Below are 22,658 nucleotides of genomic sequence, written 5' to 3'. Positions count from 1 at the left end.
CCCGTGCCTAGGAGGGAAGCTGTCAACCAGGGGCGGCCACGGAACACGAGCCGAAGACTCGAAGGAGGATCGGCGCTCGTGCCCGCGCGCTCGCCCTCTTCTCTCTCTCTCTCTCTTCCCCTCCCCGCCTCTCCGCTGCCCACAGGCTGGCGCGCCGTCGCGAGAACGAGACCGCCCGTGCCCGCGCCAAGATCGGTGTGGTCGATCGCAGTGCGCTGGCTCTCCTCGGGGGAGTCGGTCCTTAAGAGGGGGGGAAAAAGGAAGGGAATAATAGAGAGAAAGCTGAGGTGGTTGGTTTGGGGAAGCCGTGCGCCTCTCAGCCCACGTGAGCGCGCCGAGGAGGAGGAGGAGGAGAGGAAGCCGCGACGACTCCAAGAAAGACAGCAGCGGCCGCGCGCGTTGCTCCTGCTACGAGCCTTCCTCCTGTAGGCTTCCCTCCTTCCCCGACCGAAGTGTCCTCCTCCTCCTCCTCCGCCTGCTTGCTTGCCTGCCAGCCCGCCCGCCTGCTCCTCCTCCTCCTCCCTGGACTGAGCGACCGTGTGTGCAACGATGGCGGCCGCCGGAGGTCTGGCCAAGCACGAGCAGATCTTGGTGCTGGATCCGCCCACCGACCTTAAATTCAAAGGTACTCGAGAGAAAAATCCACGGAGGGACAGAAACGAGGGGCACGCGGGGCTGGGAGAGGGCGGTGGAAGGCAGGCAGGCAGGAAAGAGGAAGAGAATTCGTGTCTCTTCACTCCCCCCCTTTCCCATTCTCACTCTGTGTGTAGTTGTTGTACGTGGAAGGAAGAGACGTGGGGAAGAGTGGCCCCCCCGTGAACTTGGCAGGCCCGGGGGCTTGGTCCAGTCAGCCCTCCCTGCCCCCCACCCTCATTCCGGGCGTCTATCGGGGTGGGAGCTTCGGATCGGGGGGGGGGGGGAACGGGACGCGGCGTCGCCATCTTGCTCTCCTCCCTTTCTCTCTTCACGCCAACCTCTGATCCCCCGTCCCGTTTCCCGGGGTCGGTGTGCGGTGGGGAACCGGGGAGGGGGCCGGAATGGCCTCTTCCTCTCTGGCGTCGTTGCTGGCCTTGCCCTCGGCTCGGCCCTCACCAAGTCAACTGGGGGCGAGCAGGGCTCGTGGAGGGAGAGGGCCTGGCTTTTCCTGCAGAGCCGGCCTCAAGATTTGCCCGTCGCCTTTCTCTCCTTCCCCGCGCCCTCTGGTTCGTTCTTCCGCAGCGCAGTTTGCCTCCCTGCCTGCCTGCCTGCCTCCCTCCCTTCTCAGTCCCCGGCCCAGGCTCCCTTGGCCCCCGTCCTCTGCTTTTCCACAGCCAGACGTGGCAGTCCACGCACGGAACTGTCACGGCAGGAGAACCGAGGCTTCCGTGTGCTCTCCGCCGCCTTTTCCCGTGTGGTGGAGGAAAGGCCCAAGGTGCCGGTGCCGGCGGCCCGGCAAGGCTTGTATAAGAGTGGGAAGGAAGAACGGAACTCCTCACGCTTCCTGTCTTCCTATTTTCCACATGAAATATTCACTCTCCTCGCCCACCCCGTTCTCCCTTGACTTTTGTCACTCCCGAGTTCCTCTGTTTTTCCAGGCGGCTGTACCACAGGTCGAGTGGTGGATTCCTGCACCAACGCCCTTTGATGTGTCATATGCTTGGTTTAAAGGCGTCTTTTTGTGGTTGCTGCCCTAATATTTGATAAGTTTACATAGAGGCCGTGACAGTATTATTATTATTGCAGTTGGATGAATTAAGAGAGAGTGCCAGGTGGTGTGTGTTGAGACGATTCAGGAGAGCGTGTGGATGAAAAAGTTTATGTGCTTCGAATATTTGGTCAATGTGTCTTTATTTGAAACAGTTTCTGTCCACAATAGGCTATCAAGTGGTTTTTGCAATCACCTTGAGGATTGTAGTAAAAGTTATGAAATTATTAGTAACCTTTAGAAACTAGGTAGGATACTTGAAGGGTAACTATCAAATCACAAGAAAGGCATGTCTGATAGGCATTGCATTAAATCTCTTATTATCTAAAGTCACTGGATGTTAGAAAGTAGCACAATCTAGGGTTGTATGGTGAGTATTTTTAATAGGTTTTACATCTGTGACATGGCTGAATTAGGTGTAGGGATGGGCAATGAATGGTTATTCTTCAAAAATGATCTTTTAGAGTCATTTTTGTTGGGAAATGTAAAGGAAATCTGAGCTAGGGGCTTTAAAAGGACCAGATTCTAAAACAGGGGTGGGCAGTTAATTTCTATAGGGGGCCCACATGAAAAATCTGAACTGTGTTCGGGGGCCAAACCAACTTTACTTAAAAATAAAATGAAACAGTGATGTTATGATTGTTTTTCTTTTAAACTTGTTAATCTTCACAAATACTAAAGAGGTTTTTTTTTTGCAGTGCGTTAAAGATAAGCAACTGATCAACTTTAGACAAAAAGCTATAAATGTTCAAAATTGTCCGCGGGCCGGACAGGAGCGGCTCGCGGACCATATGTGGCCCTCGGGCCACACTTTGCCCAGGTCTGTTATAAAACTCTCTTAATGGAAATTTTAGGCACTGGAGTGAGGAGAAGATGAACCTGAATTTAAAAAGCAGTTTTAGGCTGGTGATGGGTTAAATAATGGGGGTTAAATATTATGGAAACAGTTTTATTAATTCTAACAAAATATGTGTTTTTTTAAATCCCATTCCTGAAGCTGGCTTTGTTAGCCATTGGTAATGTACTGTATGATTGTTTTGAGGATATTTGAAGGCACATTTCTAGTAGGCCCTAGTTGTTGCATCATGGGAACGTATTCCAGTTAAAATCAGTAGGCCATCAGTGGAAGTTCTGAAGCCCAATGTTTGAAAATAATGTGATTTAATAAATCGTATTCTTTACAGTTTTATAAATCAGTTATACTTTAGTAACATAATTGGCTCACTCGTTCGTTATCAATCCCTTGAAATTTTGCCCATATAGCTGTAATTATTTGGAAGAATTTATGGCATAAGCCTAGGTAGTCTTTTCATTATAGTCGACTGAACATTCCTTATTGGTAGCTTAATAGTAGACCACATTTTGCATTTATAAAGTTACATCATTATTTTAAAGAAAATATTGGCAGGGTCTGTTCCTGAAACTCAGAGATCCATTGTATTTGGCTAGATATTTTAGTCTTCATCTTATTTTAGTCCTCAGAAGAATATACTTGTAACTTCTTTGTTCTGGTAGAGCAAAATTCCAATTAAGTATTTTTTTAGCCTAGCAACCTCATTAAGGCCATTTACAGTGCATATAAAGCAAGCTTAATGTGTAGGCCTGTGAACCTGCTTAATTGCTTGCTCTTGAGTTTAACTGACATTTATGGATACATGGATAAAAATGACAGCTGTGTGTAATATTATGTCATTGAATTTAATCTTGTTGCAAAACATAGAAGAATCTGAGTAGAATATCGTCCAGTACCCAGCTGAGTTGGATTTCTGTCAGAATCTTAAAATAAGATTTCTTTGCATATAAAATACATAGAATAAGATATATGGAATGCTGTGCCAGAGCAACATCACACTTGTGACTTTATACATCAGCTATGGTATTGCAGAGAGACAATTTCAGCACATATGTATAAGATTAGGGTATAGTGCTGTGGGAATCAAAATAAGTAGGACAGATAGCCTGATCAGAAGACTTACTGAACTAGGCTGTAAAAAATTAGGATGGATCAAGAACTATAGTAATATAGTATGATTCAAAGAAACTTTAAAAACATGCATCAACATTGGTGACAAATGCATTGGCACTGGAACTAAGGTCAGATTACAGTTACGTTGACTCAAGAATTGTATTTGAATTGATTTACAGATTTAGATTTTTTGTATAAAGCTTTACATGTCTTGTAAGTTCTACGCAATTGTGCAGTTGGGAATATGACTTGTAGTTAGCAGAAGTTTGTATTAGTGAGTCATACAGTTTAACCTGTGCATGCATAAATCACCAGTAGGATTCTGGCCAACATCTTTTAAATTACTGTATGCTGTTTTCTGTAGTCTAGTAATTAGGTCAAACTTCAATATTTTTGTCAAAAATGAAGCAACTAGTCAATTAGTGCCCACTTTTTGTGGTTCAGGCACATTGACTAGATTCAATCATTCTTTGCATGACAACATACTGAATCTGAGCTTGTGGTTTGTGAACTCTCCCTCATAACAAGCTATAAGGCAGTATTCAGTATTGCACTTCTGGTTGTGGTACAGAAGTATCCAGTGGAAATGAAAAGGGCAGTCCCTCCCTTTGCAGTTTATTCCCAAAATTGGTTCTGGACAGATGAATTTTAGGGCTGCAAGGGGAAGAGAATAAGAAATTGTGCCAGTGCAGCACGGGATTGTTTTGTTTCTATCAGGCAAAAACCTACTGTCTGAAACTGTGGTTTTTGGCTTAAGAAGTCTGGCTTGTTTGAACTATATCAGCAGATTGCCACTACAGTGGTGCCTCGCATAGCGATTGCTTCGGATAACGATGAAATCGCTTTGCGATGAAGATTTTGCAATCACTTTCCGATGTTCCCTATGGGGGAATTTCGCTTTGCGATGATCGGTTCCCTGCTTGGGGAACCGATCATGGCAAAGCAATGCTTTTTAAACAGCTGATCGGCGCCACACGCTACCCCCCAGAGCTCTTGCATAAATAGGGGATGGCGGGAGGGGGGAGCGGGGGCAATCCGGATTGGTGCCTCGGGAGGAGGGAGGGAAGGAGGGGCGAAGGGCCTGGCCCCGATCCCCACGTGCACCCCTGGGGTGCCGAGCCAGAGAGCAGTCGTGGCGGGAGGTGCTGCAAAGGAGGAGGTGCCCGCCGGGGACCAGGATCAGGGCGGCAGTGGCTGGATGGGGGCGGCGCGCCAGAGACCCCCTCCTCGCCCCGTCTGCGCCCCGCCAAGGAGACTGGGCATCCGGGGTTGGCTGGCTGGAGGTGGGTGGCGCGCCCCTTCCTGCCCCGGGCGGCTGCCTGCCTCTGAGCCCGCCGCTCGCTGCCCAAGGAGGCCGGGCGTCTCCTGGGCTGGCTGGCTGGCGAGCGGCAGGTGAGTGGCACGCCCCTTCCCGCCCCGGGCGGCTGCCTCTGAGCCCTCGCTCGCCGGAGAAAGACCCTCCAGCCCGCCCGTCTGCACCCCGGGACAGCCCCGCCGAGGAGGCCAGGCGTCATCCGGGGCTGGCTGACTGGCAGTGCTTTGCCATGATCGGTTCCCTGCTTGGGGAACATCGCAAAGCAATGCATTTTTAATAGCTGATTGGCAGTTTCAAAATGGCCACCTGCTGTTTTCTGGGACAGATTCCTTGCTTAACAGGCAGCAAAAATGGCCGCGCTATGGAGGATTGTCGCTGAACGGTGAGTTTGAAGCCCATAGGAACGCATTAATCGCTTTTGAATGCGTTTTTATGGGCTCTTTTGTTCCGCATAGCGACGAATCCATATAGCGACGATTTTTCCGGAACGGATTATCGTTGCTATGGGGGCCACCACTGTAATTACTAAGATACGAGTTTTATATCTGGTTGTGTGCACATCATATGACTGTGTATCTGACCAGGAATGCAAGCACCACCTTATTGATTAGTAGCAGTTCACTGCAATGACTTAAATGTTTTCATGTATGCATCCGTAAATTACTGGTAGGATTCTGGCCACTTTTTAAAGTGACAAAACTTAAAAATCCAGAGCAATGATACATGAAAAAAGTCTTAGTGACAGTGACAAATGTGTAGAGTGCAACTGCATATAATTAATCTGTGTTAAAGCAGAGAACTTGAAATATATATAATTATCTGTGAGACAGGTTTCTTGAGTAGTAGGATTAATCTTGGAAAACAATTGATAGCTAAACAAGACAGTACTTTGCCAATAGGCCAATACACCTGATCTTATAGAATACAGTTTATTGTAATTATGTGTTGGTCATTAAGGATTTAAGGTGCCAGTATCCTACTGAATACTAGTCAACATCTGTATTTAAAAAATAATTTTTTGGCATACGTATCCCACTTGTGCTTGTTACATTGTTTATGTTACATTACAGAATACATTACACTACTGATGTGTCACTGCAGTAAATACTGTGAGTTATGATGCATCACTACATCAAGAAGCCTTATTAAATTTATATCCTATCTGTCTAATAATTTGGTTCTTAAGATAGTTGACACTAAAATGTAGATAAAAACAGAATTTTACTTAAATTTGTTAAAAACTGAATTAAAAGCACACAGTGTGATGAAACAACACCCAACCAGTTCAAAAAACCCATCAGCAGGAAATATCTATAACCAGCAGCCATTGAAGCCTGTGTAAGATTAACATTAGAAAACTGATTGTGGCAATTCGTTTGACATACCCAGGGCTACAAATAATTGGATAGAACACTATTTGTGGTACATCTCCCAAGTAAAATGGTCTATCAAGTGTTGACACTGTTGCTCACAGAAGACAGGTCTGTTCACTCAGACATTTCCCTGATTATTCTCCTAATTGTTGATGTTATAAGTTTACTTGGGTTTTTAATGTTTCAATGGTTTTATTTTATTTTTAGCTACTGGTTTTATAGTGCATGTATAGTAAGTTAATTCTCTGGGTTTTTTAGATGGAAAAGTTATAAGAAATTGTGATCAAATAGTTAAACAAATAAAAATTAATGTCTGTTTAGGAGAGATGTGAGTTTGAGATTGTGGGGGTTTAAACTGACATTGTTTAAACATTGTTTAATGTGGCGGCATACTACTACTACTACTACTACTACTACTACTACTAATAATAATAATAATAATAATAATAATAATAATAATAATAATAATAATAATAGTGTAAGCAACAGTTTACTGGATATGGAACAACTGATTGGTTCAAAATTGGGAAAGGAGTACGACAAGGCTATATATTGTCCCCCGCCTTATTTAACTTATATTCAGAATACATCATGCAAAAGGCTGGACTGGAGGAATCCCAAACCGAAATTAAGATTGCCGGAAATATCAACAACCTCCAATATGAAGATGATACCACTCTGATGGCAGAAAGTGAGGAGGAATTAAAGAACCTCTTAATGAGGGTAAAAGAGGAGAGTACAAAAAATGGTCTGAAGCTCAACATAAAAAAAAAAAACCAAGATCATGGCCACTAGTCCCATCACCTCCTGGGAAATAGAAGGGGAAGATATGGAGGCAGTGACAGATTTTACTTTCTTGGGCTCCATGATCACTGCGGATGGTTACAGCAGCCACGAAACTAAAAGAGGCATGCTTCTTGGGAAGAAAGCGATGACAAACCTCGACAGCATCTTAAAAAGCAGAGACATCACCTTGCCAACAAAAGTCCGCATAGTCAAAGCTATGGTTTTTCCTATAGTGATGTATGGAAGTGAGAGCTGGACCATAAAGAAAGCTGACCGCCGAAGAATTGATGCTTTTGAATTGTGGTGCTGGAGGAGGCTTTTGAGAGTCCCCTGGACTGCAAGGAGAACAAACCTATCAATTCTAAAGGAAATCAACCTTGAGTGCTCACTGGAAGGACGGATCCTGAAGCTGAGGCTCCAATACTTTGGCCATCTCATGAGAAGAGAAGACTCCCTGGAAAAGACCCTGATGTTAGGAAAGTGCAAAGGCAAGAGGAGAAGGGGACGACCGAGGATGAGATGGCTGGACAGTGTCTGCGAAGCAACCAACATGAAATTGACAGACCTCCGGGAGGCAGTGGAAGATAGGAGGGCCTGGCGTGCTCTGGTCCATGGGGTCACGAAGAGTCGGACATGACTAAACAACAGCAACGATTGTCTACGTATTTATTGAGAAGTAAGTAACTAATTCATTGGGGCTTACTCCAAGGTAAATTTGAACAGGATTGTCACAATGCATTTTAATTCAGAACTGTATTTCATTGCATTGCTGGTGGTGTTGCTAATGATAAACTGCAAATAGAGATGCACTTAAGGGTAAAAATAGCTCAGCATTAAATCCACCCCTCTTCCTTGAAGATCTGCTGCCAAAATTGGTCAGTGGTATGTCTTTCATGTATGCCGGATTGGAACATTTAAAATTTGAATCTGCCATATGCAAGTGCATCTTCTTTAATAACTCTCTTTCCCCAAAGAATTAAGGTTGGAAGAAAAAAGGTGTGAATTTTAGGTGATGTGGCTAAAATATCAAAACTATTTTTGTATCACACTTTAATACTATATTTTTTATTTAAATTTAAGATACTTTTTAGATATGAAGAAGTATCTTTACAAAATGATAATAAATAACTCTTTAAAAAAAGACATTTCTTAATATATGTGATAACTGTACAAATGTCTTTACAAGGATATATGTATATTGATAATTATTATTTGCATATATATTTTGTAATTGTCCCATATATCTAGTATAGGGGATGAAAATAGATCCATATGTGTATTGCATGTAATAAAGCCCTAAAAATATTAATTTTTGCCAGTGTTCTTTGAGAGGTGCATTGTTTTGTATATGATAAAAGAGATTAAATGGGCTTTTTCTGTACAAAAATTCCTACTTTACCATACTGTGTACACTTTACTTATTTAGAGTACAGTATCTTATTTTCAATGAAAATGAAGAAAAGCACTTATTTTTTCCTAACACAGTAAACACTACAAAATATATTGCTCTGGTAGTACAGTTATAGGGCTGAAAGTAACTTGATCTCCTTTCCAGACTTGAAGAATATTTATAGTACAATCCTATGCATGTTTACTTGGAAATAAGTCCCATTGAGTTCTTCCAGTTGATCAACTAGTATAGAATTGCAGTCTTCATTTCTCAGGCTGTCTCTATGCACAAAGACATAAGACATAAGAAATTTATTTGTCATTGCACTCACAAGTGGGTGCAACGAAATGAGGTGCTCTTCCCCAAGGTAAAACTGGACAACACCACTACAAAAAAAGTTAAAAATATACACAACACACCATACAAACAAAGCAAAACAGTAACATTTAATTTATAGGAGGCTGACAAGAGCCAACAGATGTTATCCATTTATGTAGGTAATTCTTTGTCTTTAGAAGCACTCAGTAGCATATTGTGCCCTGTGGCAACTGCTCCTGAGAAAGCAACGTTCTGGGGCCAAAATGTTTTGGATTATTTTTGTGAATAAATATTATGTTCACATCCTTCTCCAAGCTTCCCTTTAATTGAGTCATCATATTGGTGAACTTCATTGTTGAAATTATGTGTGGCAATTTGTTGTACATGTTAGGTATGCAGTGAATGAAACAGAAGGCTAACAAAAAGGAAAGCAACAGTTGTTTTGGAAAATTATTTCCAAGAAACAATCTGTCATTTTATACAGAAGTCTAGTGGATGCTTAAGTTTTATTTCAAGTGATTGAGATGATATAAGTGTGTTTGTAAATTTGTGAAAAAAATGACAAGGTTGTTTTTTAAAAAAAGAAAGAATCTAGAAAATGTGTGGATTTGTAAATTATTGTCACTACGGTTTGGTTGTAATACTGACGGCAGACTCCTCCAGGTATACTCTTAAGGCCTTAGTACTTCAAGCAAAGAGTCAAAATTATAGGATCCATGTCATGGCTAGGAACTGCTTGCTAAAAGAGAAGATGAAGCAAGTTGTTATAAGGGGTGAAAATGTACAAAATTGGGAAGAAATCTGAGAAAAAGGTACATACTAGCTGGAAATTGTAAGGCAGAAATTGGAATAGGTTTTTTTGTTGTTATAGATGCAGTATGCAGTATCATGGAGTGACCTGGTTTGAATGATCAGACTTTTGTGTGATGAGCCAAGATATGTAGGAGCTTTGGGTATCTGTACAGGGCCCCTTTTAATCAACTTCCCATCTCTGTTTGTGCAAGCAGGGAACAAGCAGGGAAGCTGATATTAATCACGGGCTAAATCTAATAGTTCTTCCTAGAGTCCTGTGAAATTAGTGGGACTTGTTATTCACAACTTTATTTACTTGTCTCATCCAGCTAAAACAATTAAAATTAAAAGTACAGTGGTGCCTCGCATAACGTTTTTAATTGGTTCCCAAAAAAAAACCCTTATGTGAAAAAAACTTTATGCGAAACACCATTTCCCATAGGAATGCATTGGAAACCGGTTAATCCGTTCCAATAGGCACGGATTGGCGTCCTTAAGCGAAAAAACCCATAGGAAACATTGTTAAACGATACAATGTTTCCTCCATTGGAATGTATTGAAGCCGACTCAATACATTTCAATGGCTTTGCGAAGTCAATTTTTCCAAATTTAAGTGTGTCATAAAAGGGTCAAAAATGGTTTTAAATGCTTGGATTAGCTTCTGCACCCTCTAAAACGGATGGAAAAGTTAATTTGGCTTTGATCTGACTTTTCGTTAATTTATGCTGAATTTTTCCCCCCCAACTTTTGACAGCTGTCAAAATCTGACAGCTCCATTGTTTCCTATGGGGGAGAAAAAAATTCACAAAAAATTAACGAAAAGTCAGATCAATGCCAAATTAGGTATGCACACATTTTAGAAGGTGCACTAACGATTCCGAGCATTTAAAACCGTTTTTCAACATGTTAAGACACTTTTGTAATTGAAAAAATGAACATCGTTAAGTGAAGCAGGGGACCTAAAACCAAAAACGTTAAGCGAAGCATGGTCCCAAAATCGCTATGTGAAAATCGCCCATAGGGAAAAACGTTATACGAAGCACAATCTGACTCTGAAAAAATAAACGTTAAGCGAAAAAAACGTTAAACGAAGCAAACGTTATGCGAGGCACCACTGTATAATAAATTATGCATTAAAAACAATGAAACTATAATAGTAATTAAAATATTCTAAATGATTAAAACATTTAAAAATTTACTCAGCTAAGTTAATTAAGTGATTTCACTGAATGAATTTTTATTTGGACTGACACTTGGTTTAGCTTATAGCTTCTCGTATTTGCAACATCATGCAGTAAAAAAAGAATATCATAGAAACAGATTGCATATGAAGAACAATGTAATTTAGAGAGAAATGTGACTTGTCAGCAGAGTGACTGATGACCTTTGTTAAGATTTGTGGAAGAGACAGACAAGCCCTTTCATGCTTACCTTAGTTACTGTTTTTTGAATAGAATGGGGATGATTTTGGGTAAAAACAAAAGAGGTTGGTGATATTGGAACATAAGAGTTATACTGTGTTAGACCAGAAACCTGTCTAGTCCACTGTTCTGCCTGCTCACTAGCCAGCCAGTTATGTATGGGAAGTCCAGAAGTGAGAGCATCACCACCTTCCCACGTGGGTCACAAGGCACTAGTACAGAGAGGCACACTGACTCTTGTACTTGAGGTAATAGACAGCTATTGTAACTAGTGGCCATTAATAACATATTTGTGTGTGTGTTTGTGTATTCACTAGATTGACTAACAGAAAATAGAAAATATGTCAAGATATTCTTCTGCTTCTTTCAAGTGCTCTCTGAGTAAAAGTCCACTGTACCCAGGATAGCAGCTCTAAAACATAGGAGTCAGAATATTCCTGATATTCCATGAAGTCAGGTATTGTTCTCTAGATTCAGGCATAAAGCACTGTTGTGAAAGTCCGTATAAGGTATACCTTTGAGGGTCCTATGTTTTCTCCTGTAATTCACATTTGATATAAGATTGAAGCTATTACACTCCAGCAAAATTCCTTAAAATCCAGTAAATTGTGAACAGGAGGATAAAATATACTAGGGCAATTACTTGAGTTCTTATGCAAGTAGAAATCTGCTTACAGTATAGTACTAGAGCACACTGTGGGTTGTATTACAGGTTAAGAAAAATGTTGGATAAAAACGAAACAAGCTGTAGCTATAAACAAACTCAAACAGGCCCAGTTAATGATATTGAAAAAGATTGTGCCAAATCTTTTGTAAGAGCTTGCACAAGTAGAAAAGTGTTTCTGGAATTGGAGTGACTTTTCACCAGACATCACCGGGGACTCAGTGCATCCCTGTCGCAGTTCCCTCATCAAGACCCATTTGGTAGTCACTTGGCCACATGCCTCTCGCTGATCTTGAGATAGGAGGACTCAGGATGAGCACATGTGGGAGATGTTACAAGTCTTAACTGAAAACGTTTCACTCCCCAACACACATTTCTGCCTGCAAGACTATGCGAGCTCCAGCGGGTTTAATGCAAGAAAACATGAGAGTCTGTAACCCTTTCCATCATTTTCTTTACAATTTCATTGGGTTGGACAAGGCTAGGACTGACTTTTAGTGCCACCTTGTAGACAATTGTTTGAAATGATTTTTGTATTCTATTAAAAGAAGAAGGAAGGGGGGGAAAGAACAAATTAAAAGAATAAAAGTTTCACATGGTTGCATAAACAGAGTACTCAAACATTAGGAGTGAATTAATTAAAGGCTACAACATTCAAAAGCAGAAGCACACAAGAAAATAAAAAATTCTAATTTACCCTATCTGGCTCATACTTTTATGCATAGATCCATGCATAGCATGCAGAGGTCTCACAAATCACATTGCAGCTCGAAGGCAAAGCATGGTCTCTGCAGAGATATGCTAGGCTCAAACTCAGATTCTCAGTTCTGATTTTTATACCAATGGGAGGGCCATTTAGGACTTGTGGCCAGCAGTCAATGAGTTAATTTTAATCCACTTTGTTCATTCTTATAAGAGAACCAGCAGACTCCCTAACTCGCCAGATCTGCATAGATCTCTGGGAAAGGAAACAGGCTGGTTAGATTGCCCTCTTGAGGAGTCTTTGATATGCAAAATATAAACTTACAGTTCTCTATCTGCCCTGTCTTTGAAGAGCACTTGCACATGTGGTGAGGTGTTTTTCCTTTGAAGTAGCCCAACAATCGAAATATAGGACGTAAGGAGAAGGTGCGGATGGGCTAATTCTAGATTACTTTTTGCCAGGAAAATTTAAGTTCATCATGCACTTACAACACATAGAAAATTATATATAAATAAAAAGAATTTCATTTTTCATGTTTCCTCAAGTTCCTGCTTTTTTCACATTTAATGTTCTTACTCTTGGTGATTGATTAATTTTATAACCCACCTGTGCTTTAGCGTAGAACCTAAGACAATTTATTTATTATTATTTTTTAACAATTTTATTTTTAAGATATGGGATGACAAAAAGGAAAAGGGGACTTGGGAATTTATGGGGAAGAAGAGAGACCATAACATGCTAACAACCATTCTAAACTTAATGCCATATCATAGTTTTAAATTGTTCTGTTTTCTCTTTTCTGCCTTTTAGATTAAGCACTCATTTCAGTATATGCTATTTAATAACCTAAGACAATTTAGAACATGAATTAAAGCTGGTATAGCTAAAAATGCAATAAATTACTATATCGAAAGACAAAAAAATTAAACACAGAAGAAAAATGAAAAGCACAGCAGCTAACATTAAAAGATTGTTTCTTAACAGCCAGTCAATGACCAAATTCCTGTCTGAATAAAAAGGTAACTACGTGAGAATCAGGATTGTTTTGTTTTGTTTTTTTAGTAGAAAGGATCTTTCCATTGGTTGTTGTGGGTTTTTCAGGCTCTTTGGCCGTGTTCTGAAGGTTGTTCTTCCTGACATTTTGCCAGTCTCTGTGGCTGGCATCTTCAGAGGACTGGAGTACTCATTGACTCAGCTGCCTCAAAACGTTTGTTTTCAATTCAGTCACTCACCTTTCAGGGTGGTTTTGAGTGAAATTGTTTTGTTACTTAGAAAGACTGGATGTAGACCCAAAATAAAATCTTCAAGAATGGCTTCAGTCATTCATCTTCAGAGGACTCAGTAGAGGACTGAAGATGCTGGCCACGGAGACTTGCAAAATGTCAGGAAGAACAACCTTCAGAACACGGCCAAAGAGCCCGAAAAACCCACAACAACCATCAGATCCCGGCCGTGAAAGCCTTTGAGAATACATAGATCTTTCCATTGGTTCATGAGCACACTGGGATTGAAGACAATGTCATTAAATGTAGATGCCATTTTAAATTGTAAGATTAGTATTTTGTTATCTTATTAATAGTGATAATGTTGGTAATATTTTGTACATTTTATTTATATTTAATAGGAGCTTAACATTTGTACTAGCAGAGTGAATGTCAAACCTCAGTTTAACATAGATACTGCATTTAAGTTCTCATAATGGATGTTTGCATTCATGGTTTGATGCTAGGCAGCTAACAACTGGAAACAGAGCGTGCCTCTGAAAATGTTTGGTTACCTGGTGGATGACACATGGCTCTAAAAGCAGGAAACTGTACAGCCAACACAGATGACTAAAGCTGTCATTATTTGCTATAAAGAATAGTAGTTTAATGAAGTCCATCTTTGAGCAGGTAAAGCCATATGTGCTTCTATAAAGGATAGTGGATATTAAATATGTGTAGTCTTAAACTCTGGTAATACTTGTAGGATATTTGTAGAATGTTCCCTAAAAATGTTGAGTTATAATCCAACCTGTAAATGTTTAATCATACATCCTATAGTGTTGGACCAGAGGGATATTCCAGTAGACTATGATCTTGACTAGGAGTCAGTAAGGTCTCTGTGATGTTTGGTTATACAGTAATCTTCTATTTTATTCACTCTAATTGGTTCAACCTTGAAAATTAGATAATCACTGTTTAACAAATACATAATTCGACAAATATTACCAGAGCTTGAGACTGCACAATTAAACAGTTTTGGTGATTTCCTTGGTAGTATGTAGCATGATATCAAATTTATTTAAATATCCTTAGTTGCAGAGTACTGTCCAGAAGTGCAGAATACTGGCCAAATTCTTGTCGCTTTAGCATAGTAAATTGCACTGTTGAATCAATATGGATAATAAGTTACTGTTAGAAATAGACCAATTTGAATCAATAGAATTTATGGAACTTATGGAGGAGTTGAATCACTAACTCCCCATTGATTCAATGGGCCTACTTTAGTGTGATTTATTAAAGTAAGCAACATGTTTTTGGCTGCTAACTACATTACTAGCAAGCAGTAAGTAGTACTTCAGGTCTGGGAAATCAAGTTATCTTCTGCTTCTGCAGCTGCCTCAAAATGTTTGTTTTCAATTCAGTCTCTCACCTTTCTACTCAAGGTGGTTTTGAGTTAAATTGTTTTAAGTTGTTACTTAGAAAGACCGGATGTAGACCCAAAATAAAATCTTCAAGAATGGCTTCAGTTAGTATTGGAAAATAGTATTTGCCAGGTCTGTTATTTCTCAGTTTTGTGTATGTATTACTGTTGTTAAGCTTCTGTCTCTGAAAACACAGATCCAATTTGGAAACCTCAAAATTTTCTTATGCTTTCATTTATAACTGGAGTGTGTGATTTCAGCAGGGCCAAAGGCCATTTTTAGATTTGCCATGAGCTTGAGGGCTGTACTCCCAAGGGTCAGGGCTAAATGTGCTAATTTGTATATTTAATGTATCATTTTTAAAAATAATTTAGTGAAATGGTTATGCACTTTTAAAGCTTCCTACAATGAGTTGTTAACTGAGCAATGGTTTTCACTTAAAGGGTGGTATGGCTTATTTTTAAGCTAAAAGAGCTCTCCTGAGCCGTTGAAGTGTCTAATATTTGAAAATTAAATATTCGGGTGTACTGGGGCTTCAGAGTACTGGAGCCCTTTCACCAAATGGAAGAATTGCCTGGGAAGCAAAATGAACAAGAGATCTTTTGGGAAATTTTTTATTTTTTTTATGGGAGTTTGGGGGGCACAGGGTGGTGGCTCACAAAAATGATCCTGGTGGCTACACATTACCCACTGTAATATATAGATTGAGTGCTTGGGGAGATAGAAACTAGAGGTGTCATAGAAATATTAATTTAAAAAATTGTACAGGAGCTTATGAAATTTTGTAAAATCAAGGTCCAGTTCATGAATCCCATTAACAATTTTAAAAGTTATATGAATACCTAGATTTATCATTTTTAATTCTTTTTCTATAATGAGATCTTTGATTTATAACAATTTTAGATTGCAACTATCATAATATAGTTTTAAAAAAACAAAATATGAGACTCCAGAAGAAAGTTAAAAACTGAATTAAACTTTTTTAAAAAATCAGTTTTTAATCATTAATTTTTGCCTGTTCTGTTTCTGTTGCATATATTTGTTTTATTTAATCTTAGTTCATTTTCATGCTGTCATTGTTAATGGTTTATTGCTTTTTAAAAGGTTTTTAATATTTCATCTTATTCTTATTGCCGATTTCTTCCTTTTGAGGCCTGTTTTATTAACTACTTTGAGTCATCTCATTTTTTGTAGGAAGTAGCAGGATATACAGTGGTGCACAGCATAGCGACGATAATCCGTTCCGAAAAAATTGTCGCTATGCGGAACAAAAAAGCCCATAGGAATGCATCAAAACACGTTTAATGTGTTCCTATGGACAAAAAACTCACCGTTATGCGGAAATCCTCCATATGGACGCCATTTTCGCTGCCCAGTAAGCAAGGAAAGGGCGTGAAAACACTGCAGGTGGCCATTTTTTTCTGGTGGCCATTTTGGAACTGCCAATCAGCTGTTAGAAAAAACATTGCTATGCGAAAATCAGTAAGCGCAACAGCTTACCGATCGTCGCAAAGCGATGTTTTCCCATTTAAAACATCGTTATGCAATTGCTTTTGCGATCGCAAAAAACATACCGCTGTGCGGATTCATTGTTAAACAAATCGCTCGTTAAGCGAGGCACCACTGTAAACTTGTTATTGATCATGAGGAATGTTCCCTCTAATTTTCGGTCCTGCTGGGTGGGACACCACTCCCACTGTGTGCAGCTCCACCCCCATGACTCCAGCCACTGAGGGTATGTGTGCTTGACACAACACTGTGCAGCCACACAGTTTAGAGGGAACGTTGACCATGAGATATATCTTCAGTGCTGATTTCTGTGGTGTCTAGTTTTCCTTGGTTTTCGCCTCTGAAAAAGCAGTGAATCCTTTGTGTGTGTTCATGGACTGATGTACTTCTCCCTGTCCCAATGTACAGATAAGTTTTGAAGTCCCAATTTGTTCTATCCAATTATTCAGATTTCATTTGTTATTTAAGAGTGAAATGACTATGAAGAAGTAACAAAAGGGCTTTTAGACAAGTTCCTGTCCTATAACTTTATCTTGTGTAACTTGATGTGTTCAATATTTAAAGTATACTTTTAGTTGTTGATAGTATACTGCATATATGTAATGAACATTTTCAGTGTTCATGTTTTGTGTGCAGTGGGGTTGTAGATAAGAATCCAGATGTATTACAAAGGCTAATGAGGTTTTGCCTGGTTCTACAGTTGTTGACTTTGCAGGAGCAGACTTTGGACAGAACTCTTGTCTCTGGTTATCCAATGACTGTAGAAAACATGCAGGGCAAATACAGCAGAAAGAGCCTTCTCAGCTTGCTAATAAAGATTATTTTGGGGTAAGTCAGTCAGTCAGTCTAGGAATATACAATAATCAGAGAGATACTGTTTCTGAGTATGAAGAATTCTTTGTCTCCTCCACCCTTATTTTTAGCTGAAGTGAAGGATTTTCCAGAATCATACAGTGGAATGCAGATGATAATTTCTGACAGTCTCCTTTCTTTCAATTTCCAGTAGAGAGCTATATTGTAAAAATTACAACATGTGTGAAGAGGTATCCTGTGATGTGTTGTACTGGAGGCCTGTTAGCCATCATTGAACTGATTGGGGATACCAGTTGTAGACACACCTATCGTCAATCGATTTATTGAGCCAGTAGTCATCTTCTGAATTTCATATCTGTTTACAGGATAAGAAAGAAGTGCTTTATTTCACCATTCCTAGATGAGTTTTCAATTTTGCTACAGTACCCTAATATCTAAGGTTTTAATTAGAGAATATATTTTCTTCCCTCTTTACATATTATTCATAATTTTATGAAGTTTATTGTATTTTGTCATCTAATTTTCTAAACTGAAAGGTCTTAATTTCATTCAGCTTTTTGTGTTTGTATGAAGCTTGAACCCTTTTTCTTGTATTCTAGTTACATAGTTTATTCTTTCGATAAGTAGTGAGCAGCTGCATGATACACTCTGAATGCCAGTGTACCACTGCATGTGTTTTCCTGGAGAGCCAGAGTTAAAGTAGACTTGGGAGAGCTGGAATTGAGTACCAGTGAATTGTAAAAGTCACTGGTTGACCTTGTGAGGGGACTCACTTATTCTCAGGACCTACTTCAAGGATTGATTGATTGATTAGAGGATAAAGTACAGAGGAAAGCCATGCTCACCAGGTTTTGTGGAAAAACAGGATATACAGTGGTGCCCCACATAGTGACATTAATCCGTTCCACGATTACCGTCGCTATCCAGATTCATCGCTATGCGGGGGGGGGGAACCCATAGGAACGCATTAGACTCTGTTTAATGCGTTCCTATTGGGGAAAAATTCACCGGTAAGCGAAGATTCCCCCATCTGGCCGCCATTTTCGCTGCCCGGTAAGCAAGGGCAGGGTGCGAAAATGCTGAGGGTGGCTATTTTCTGCACCCGGCGGCCATTTTGGAACTGCCGATCAGCTGTTTTCTAACATCGCAATGCGAAGATCGGTAAGCGAAACACTTACTGATCATCGCAATGGGATGTTTAGCCTATCTAAACATCGCAATGTGATCGCATTAGCGATCGCAAAAAACGCATCGCTATGCAGATTCTTCATTAAACTGTGCGCTCGTTAAGCGAGGCACCACTGTACTTGTAACTAATACAAAAATGAAGAGTTAGATATTTTCTGTATAATGAGATCAGAACACTTGTATGAGCATTTTTTTGTAGAAATACAGTTTTATAATAGGACACTTCTCTTCCCAGTTGATTTTTTAAAAACCTTTTCTCTCTCTTGGTGATTGTTTCTTTCCTTTGAGCTCTGGAATTCCAACTTCTTTTATCTATTACTTCAGTTGTATGCTTACCTCAGTTGATAACTCTCTTCATCCTTATTCACTTGTAGCTTTTTGACTGCAAGAATGTCTTTCTACTAGACTGTAGAAATGAGTTAGTCTTGCATAATGATCAAGGTTTGTATTTTGATAACAATCCTGCAGGTTGGTCTGAGATTAGGGTGGGTATAGGTGTTGTTTCATGTTGTTTTTAAGCTGTGGCAGATAAAGTTGTAATTAGAGATGGGGACGAATCAAAAAATGGTGATTTGTTTTGATCTGGTATTTGTCAAGGTTAACGGATCAGTGAATACAAATATACGAATATTCTTCGATGAATTAATGAATTGATCCATAGATTTGTCCACACTTTAAATGGCTATAATACTGGCCTCCGATGTCCTAGAGACACCATATTTGCAGGGAAGCTTCCTCAGATGCATTTCTACAACTCCTGAAAGTTTGGTGAACATTGCATCATGGACCCCCGAGTTATATAGTCACAAAGAGGACTCCCCCAGGAAAGCTCCCCCCATGTACTTAGAGACTCCAGGATCACAACGGAGCTTCCTATGTCTTTACCCAACACATCTACCAACTTTGGTGAAGATTGGATATCGGAACTCTGAGTTATTCACCCACAAATTGGGTCCCCCCAGGAGTTCACCACATGGCACAGAAGCCCATGGCATTGAGAGAGTTATATTTAGCCCCAGCAGAATGAGAGGTCCCTTTGGCAGAGGCATGCATGAGGCATTGAGTTTGTCTTCAGCTCAGCACATTACATTTGCCAGTGAAGTAGAGTTTGCCCTCAGGAGGACTGAAGGCAAGGAGGTACCGTATTTTTCGCTCCATAAGACGCACCTTTCCATAAGATGCTCCATTTTTTTTAGGAGAAGAAAACAGGAAAATATAATTTGTTTTCTTCGCTCCATAAGATGCACAGACTTTCCACCCCCCTGTTTTGTGGGGGGAAAGTGCGTCTTATGGTGCGAAAAATACGGTATTTGGCAGCACAGCAGGCTTTTTGGCTCCGTCGGGCACTGAGGAAGTTGGCAGCAGGAAAGCAGGCTTTTCAGGCTGCATCAGGCATTGAGGTAGTTTGCAGCAGCAAAGTACTGTGCCTTGCCCTATTGGGGCACTGAGGCAAAAGGCAGCAGAGCAGACTCTAGTATTCTTCAACAACATGAGATTTGCCTGCAAAGAAAAGTTTTTTCCCCCAGGAGGCAACTGAGGTTGCTTGCAACTTCCAACAGCACCATCAGCAACATCAGATGAACAGTGTCGGTGCTACTAACAGCGGTTGATCCACGGGGCTGTGGGGCTGTTGGAAACAGATCAGCTTTGCAATCTGAAGCCAGGCGATGGGTCAACAAAGATGCTTGTTTAGAACTAGAAAGCTGAGGATCACTTGCAACTTGGCTGCTGAGACTGCCTGGATAGTATAAAGCAAGCCCACAGCGGGGGGGGGGTAGACAGGCTGGCCCCCTTGGCATGGTTGAAAACCAGACGAGCTCTGCCATCAGAAGCTGGGCGATGGGATGATGCCTGGACAGGCTTTGGGTGGGGCTGAGAAAGGCCCTGTTTGGCACGGGGGATGCCCAGACACAGACAGGCTTTGAGTGGGGCAGAGCCTGGCCTAGGAGACTCACTTGTCCACCAACGTTTAAGTCAGTGGTTTTTAACCTTTTTGAAAGAAACGCCCCCTTCAGCCATTGAGGAAGTTATCACCGCCCCCCTCCCCGCGGTGATGATATCTTATTTATTTATTTATTTATTTATTTATTTATTTATTTATTTATTTATTTATTTATTTATTTATTTATTTATTTATTTATTTATTTATTTATTTATTACACTTAAATCCAATGACCCCTGAAAACAAAATTCAATTCTAAGAAAATGAAATGCCCCAAAAACATTTAATGATTTAGTTGCAAGCGAATTTTAAGACGCAAAAAGAAATATAAAAAGGGCATAAAAACAAACCACAATGCAGGAACTAAAAATTTCAAGACAAAAACTCTGAAACTAAATTAAGATTGGAGGAAAATATATATTCATGCACACTGTAAAAAGACTGCAGCCATCTTAACAGGTTTGGCTTGCTCCAGGGCCCCCCTACCGCCCCCCTTCTGCTCCAGCGCCCCCACACCGCCCCTTTTCGTTCTATCGCCCCCCTGAAAAATGAAATCGCCCCCTGGGGGGCATTATTGCCCACGTTAAGAACCACTGGTTTAAGTAGACTTGCTGACAACCTACAAAGAAAGAAGGATGCTCAGGTTGAAAACCAGATAAGCTCTGCCGTCTGAAGCCAGGCAATGGGGTGATGCCTGGATAGGTTTGGATGGGGCAGAGCCCGGCTTTGGGTGTGCCTACATGGCCGGATAGCCCTCTGTCTTGGTACATTATTGGGCATCACCCACCACTTTACTCTTGTACACTTTAGTTGTACAAGAGCAACTATTTATTCATTTTTCTTAATGCTCAGTCTGGGTCTGCGAAGAGAGCTGGACAGCCCTCTTCGCTTTTTCAGGGGTGCTGGGACCAGTAGATGGCCCTCTTGGCACGTTTGGGTGACATGCAGACAGGCTTTGGGTGGGTGGGCAGAGCCTGGCTGCGCTGCTACTGCAGCGATTAATCTGCGGGGCCACTGGTGAGCTGAGCTAATTTGTTTGGGTAGTTTGTTCCAACTTCTGCCTACCTACTGAGTTGGCATGGGACTGAAGGCAGAGTGTGTTGCCCCATCAGGCACTGCGGTAGTGGGCTGCAGCAAAGTACTGTGTCTTGCCCCATCAGGCACTGAGGAAGTTGGCAGCAGCAACGCAGAGTGTGTTGCCACATCAAGCACTGAGGTAGTTGGCTCCCAAGTAGGTGGGGAAGCATGTCTTAATAGGCATCGGGCACCATTGGGTGTGTAGTGGCAGAAATCTTCAACATCGATGAGCAAGTGGGTGGTGTTTCCCATCAAGGTGGCATATGAAACATAAGCCTCCAGAAAGAATAAATTATTTAGTCAAGTATGCTGTTTTTGACTACCAGGAAGGGCTTGGGTCGGCCCAGTCCTCTTGGAACAGGGAAGCCAGGAGGACAGCTTTGGAAAACCAGATGATCAGCTCTGCAGTCTGAAGCCATGCAATGGTGTTGTTTGTTTTGTTGATGAAGAAACGGGATGGTGGTTGTTGTGGGCACAAGATAAACTCTTGTCTGCAGTCTCAAGTCATGTGATGCCTGGACAGGCTTTTGGGCCCCATCAGGGCACTGAGGTAAGTTGGCAGCAGCAAAGCAGGAGAATAGGGTCCAACTGCAAGGTACTACTAATGGCGGTTAATCAGGGTGGCCGCTGGGCTTCTCGAGCGGAAGATCAACAGTTTGAATCCATACAATGGTGTGACCTGAGCTCTTGTTCCTTGTTCCTGCTTCTGCCTACCTACTGAGTTAAACTGCTGCTGAGCCACTAGGCTTGTTGATCGGAAGGTCTGCCAACCTACTCAGGCAGTAGCCCGAGTGGACTTGGAGCACCATGTTGGCATGGGACAGCAGGGCAGGCATTGGGTGGGCTTCCGTAGCTTCCAAGTTTTGCCTACCTACTGAGGCTGTAGAATAGCTAGGAAGCTGGAATGAAGAGTCTGTCAGTTTTGGGTGGGCCTGAGACCACCCTCTTTGGCACAGGGGACTCCTGGACAGGCTTGGGGGGGCTTGAGACAGGCCTGGTTGGCGCTTAGATGCCCAGAAAGGCTTGAAAGCAGAATCTTGCCTTCTTTGGGAACATCACATTTGCCTGCATAGTTAAGTTTGCCCCCAGGA

The 22,658-nt window shown here is 41.3% G+C and overlaps 1 protein-coding gene across 1 annotated transcript in view; it reads left to right on the top strand.

The window, feature by feature from the left end:
* Window positions 1-364: 364 nt before the first annotated feature.
* VAPA (VAMP associated protein A) overlaps window positions 365-22,658 on the top strand; it is a 43,695-nt gene continuing 21,401 nt past the window's right edge. Inside the window, exon 1 of the mRNA XM_020793487.3 lies at window positions 365-625. Coding sequence (XP_020649146.1) covers window positions 550-625 — 76 coding nt within the window. The 5' untranslated portion in view covers window positions 365-549. The remainder of the gene's footprint in view (window positions 626-22,658) is intronic.

Source organism: Pogona vitticeps, chromosome 4 (genome assembly GCF_051106095.1).
Source record: "Pogona vitticeps strain Pit_001003342236 chromosome 4, PviZW2.1, whole genome shotgun sequence".
In the NCBI taxonomy this organism is placed as follows: domain Eukaryota; kingdom Metazoa; phylum Chordata; class Lepidosauria; order Squamata; family Agamidae; genus Pogona; species Pogona vitticeps.
Note: the sequence above shows the minus strand (reverse complement) of the source record. Positions and strands in the feature narration are given on the sequence as shown.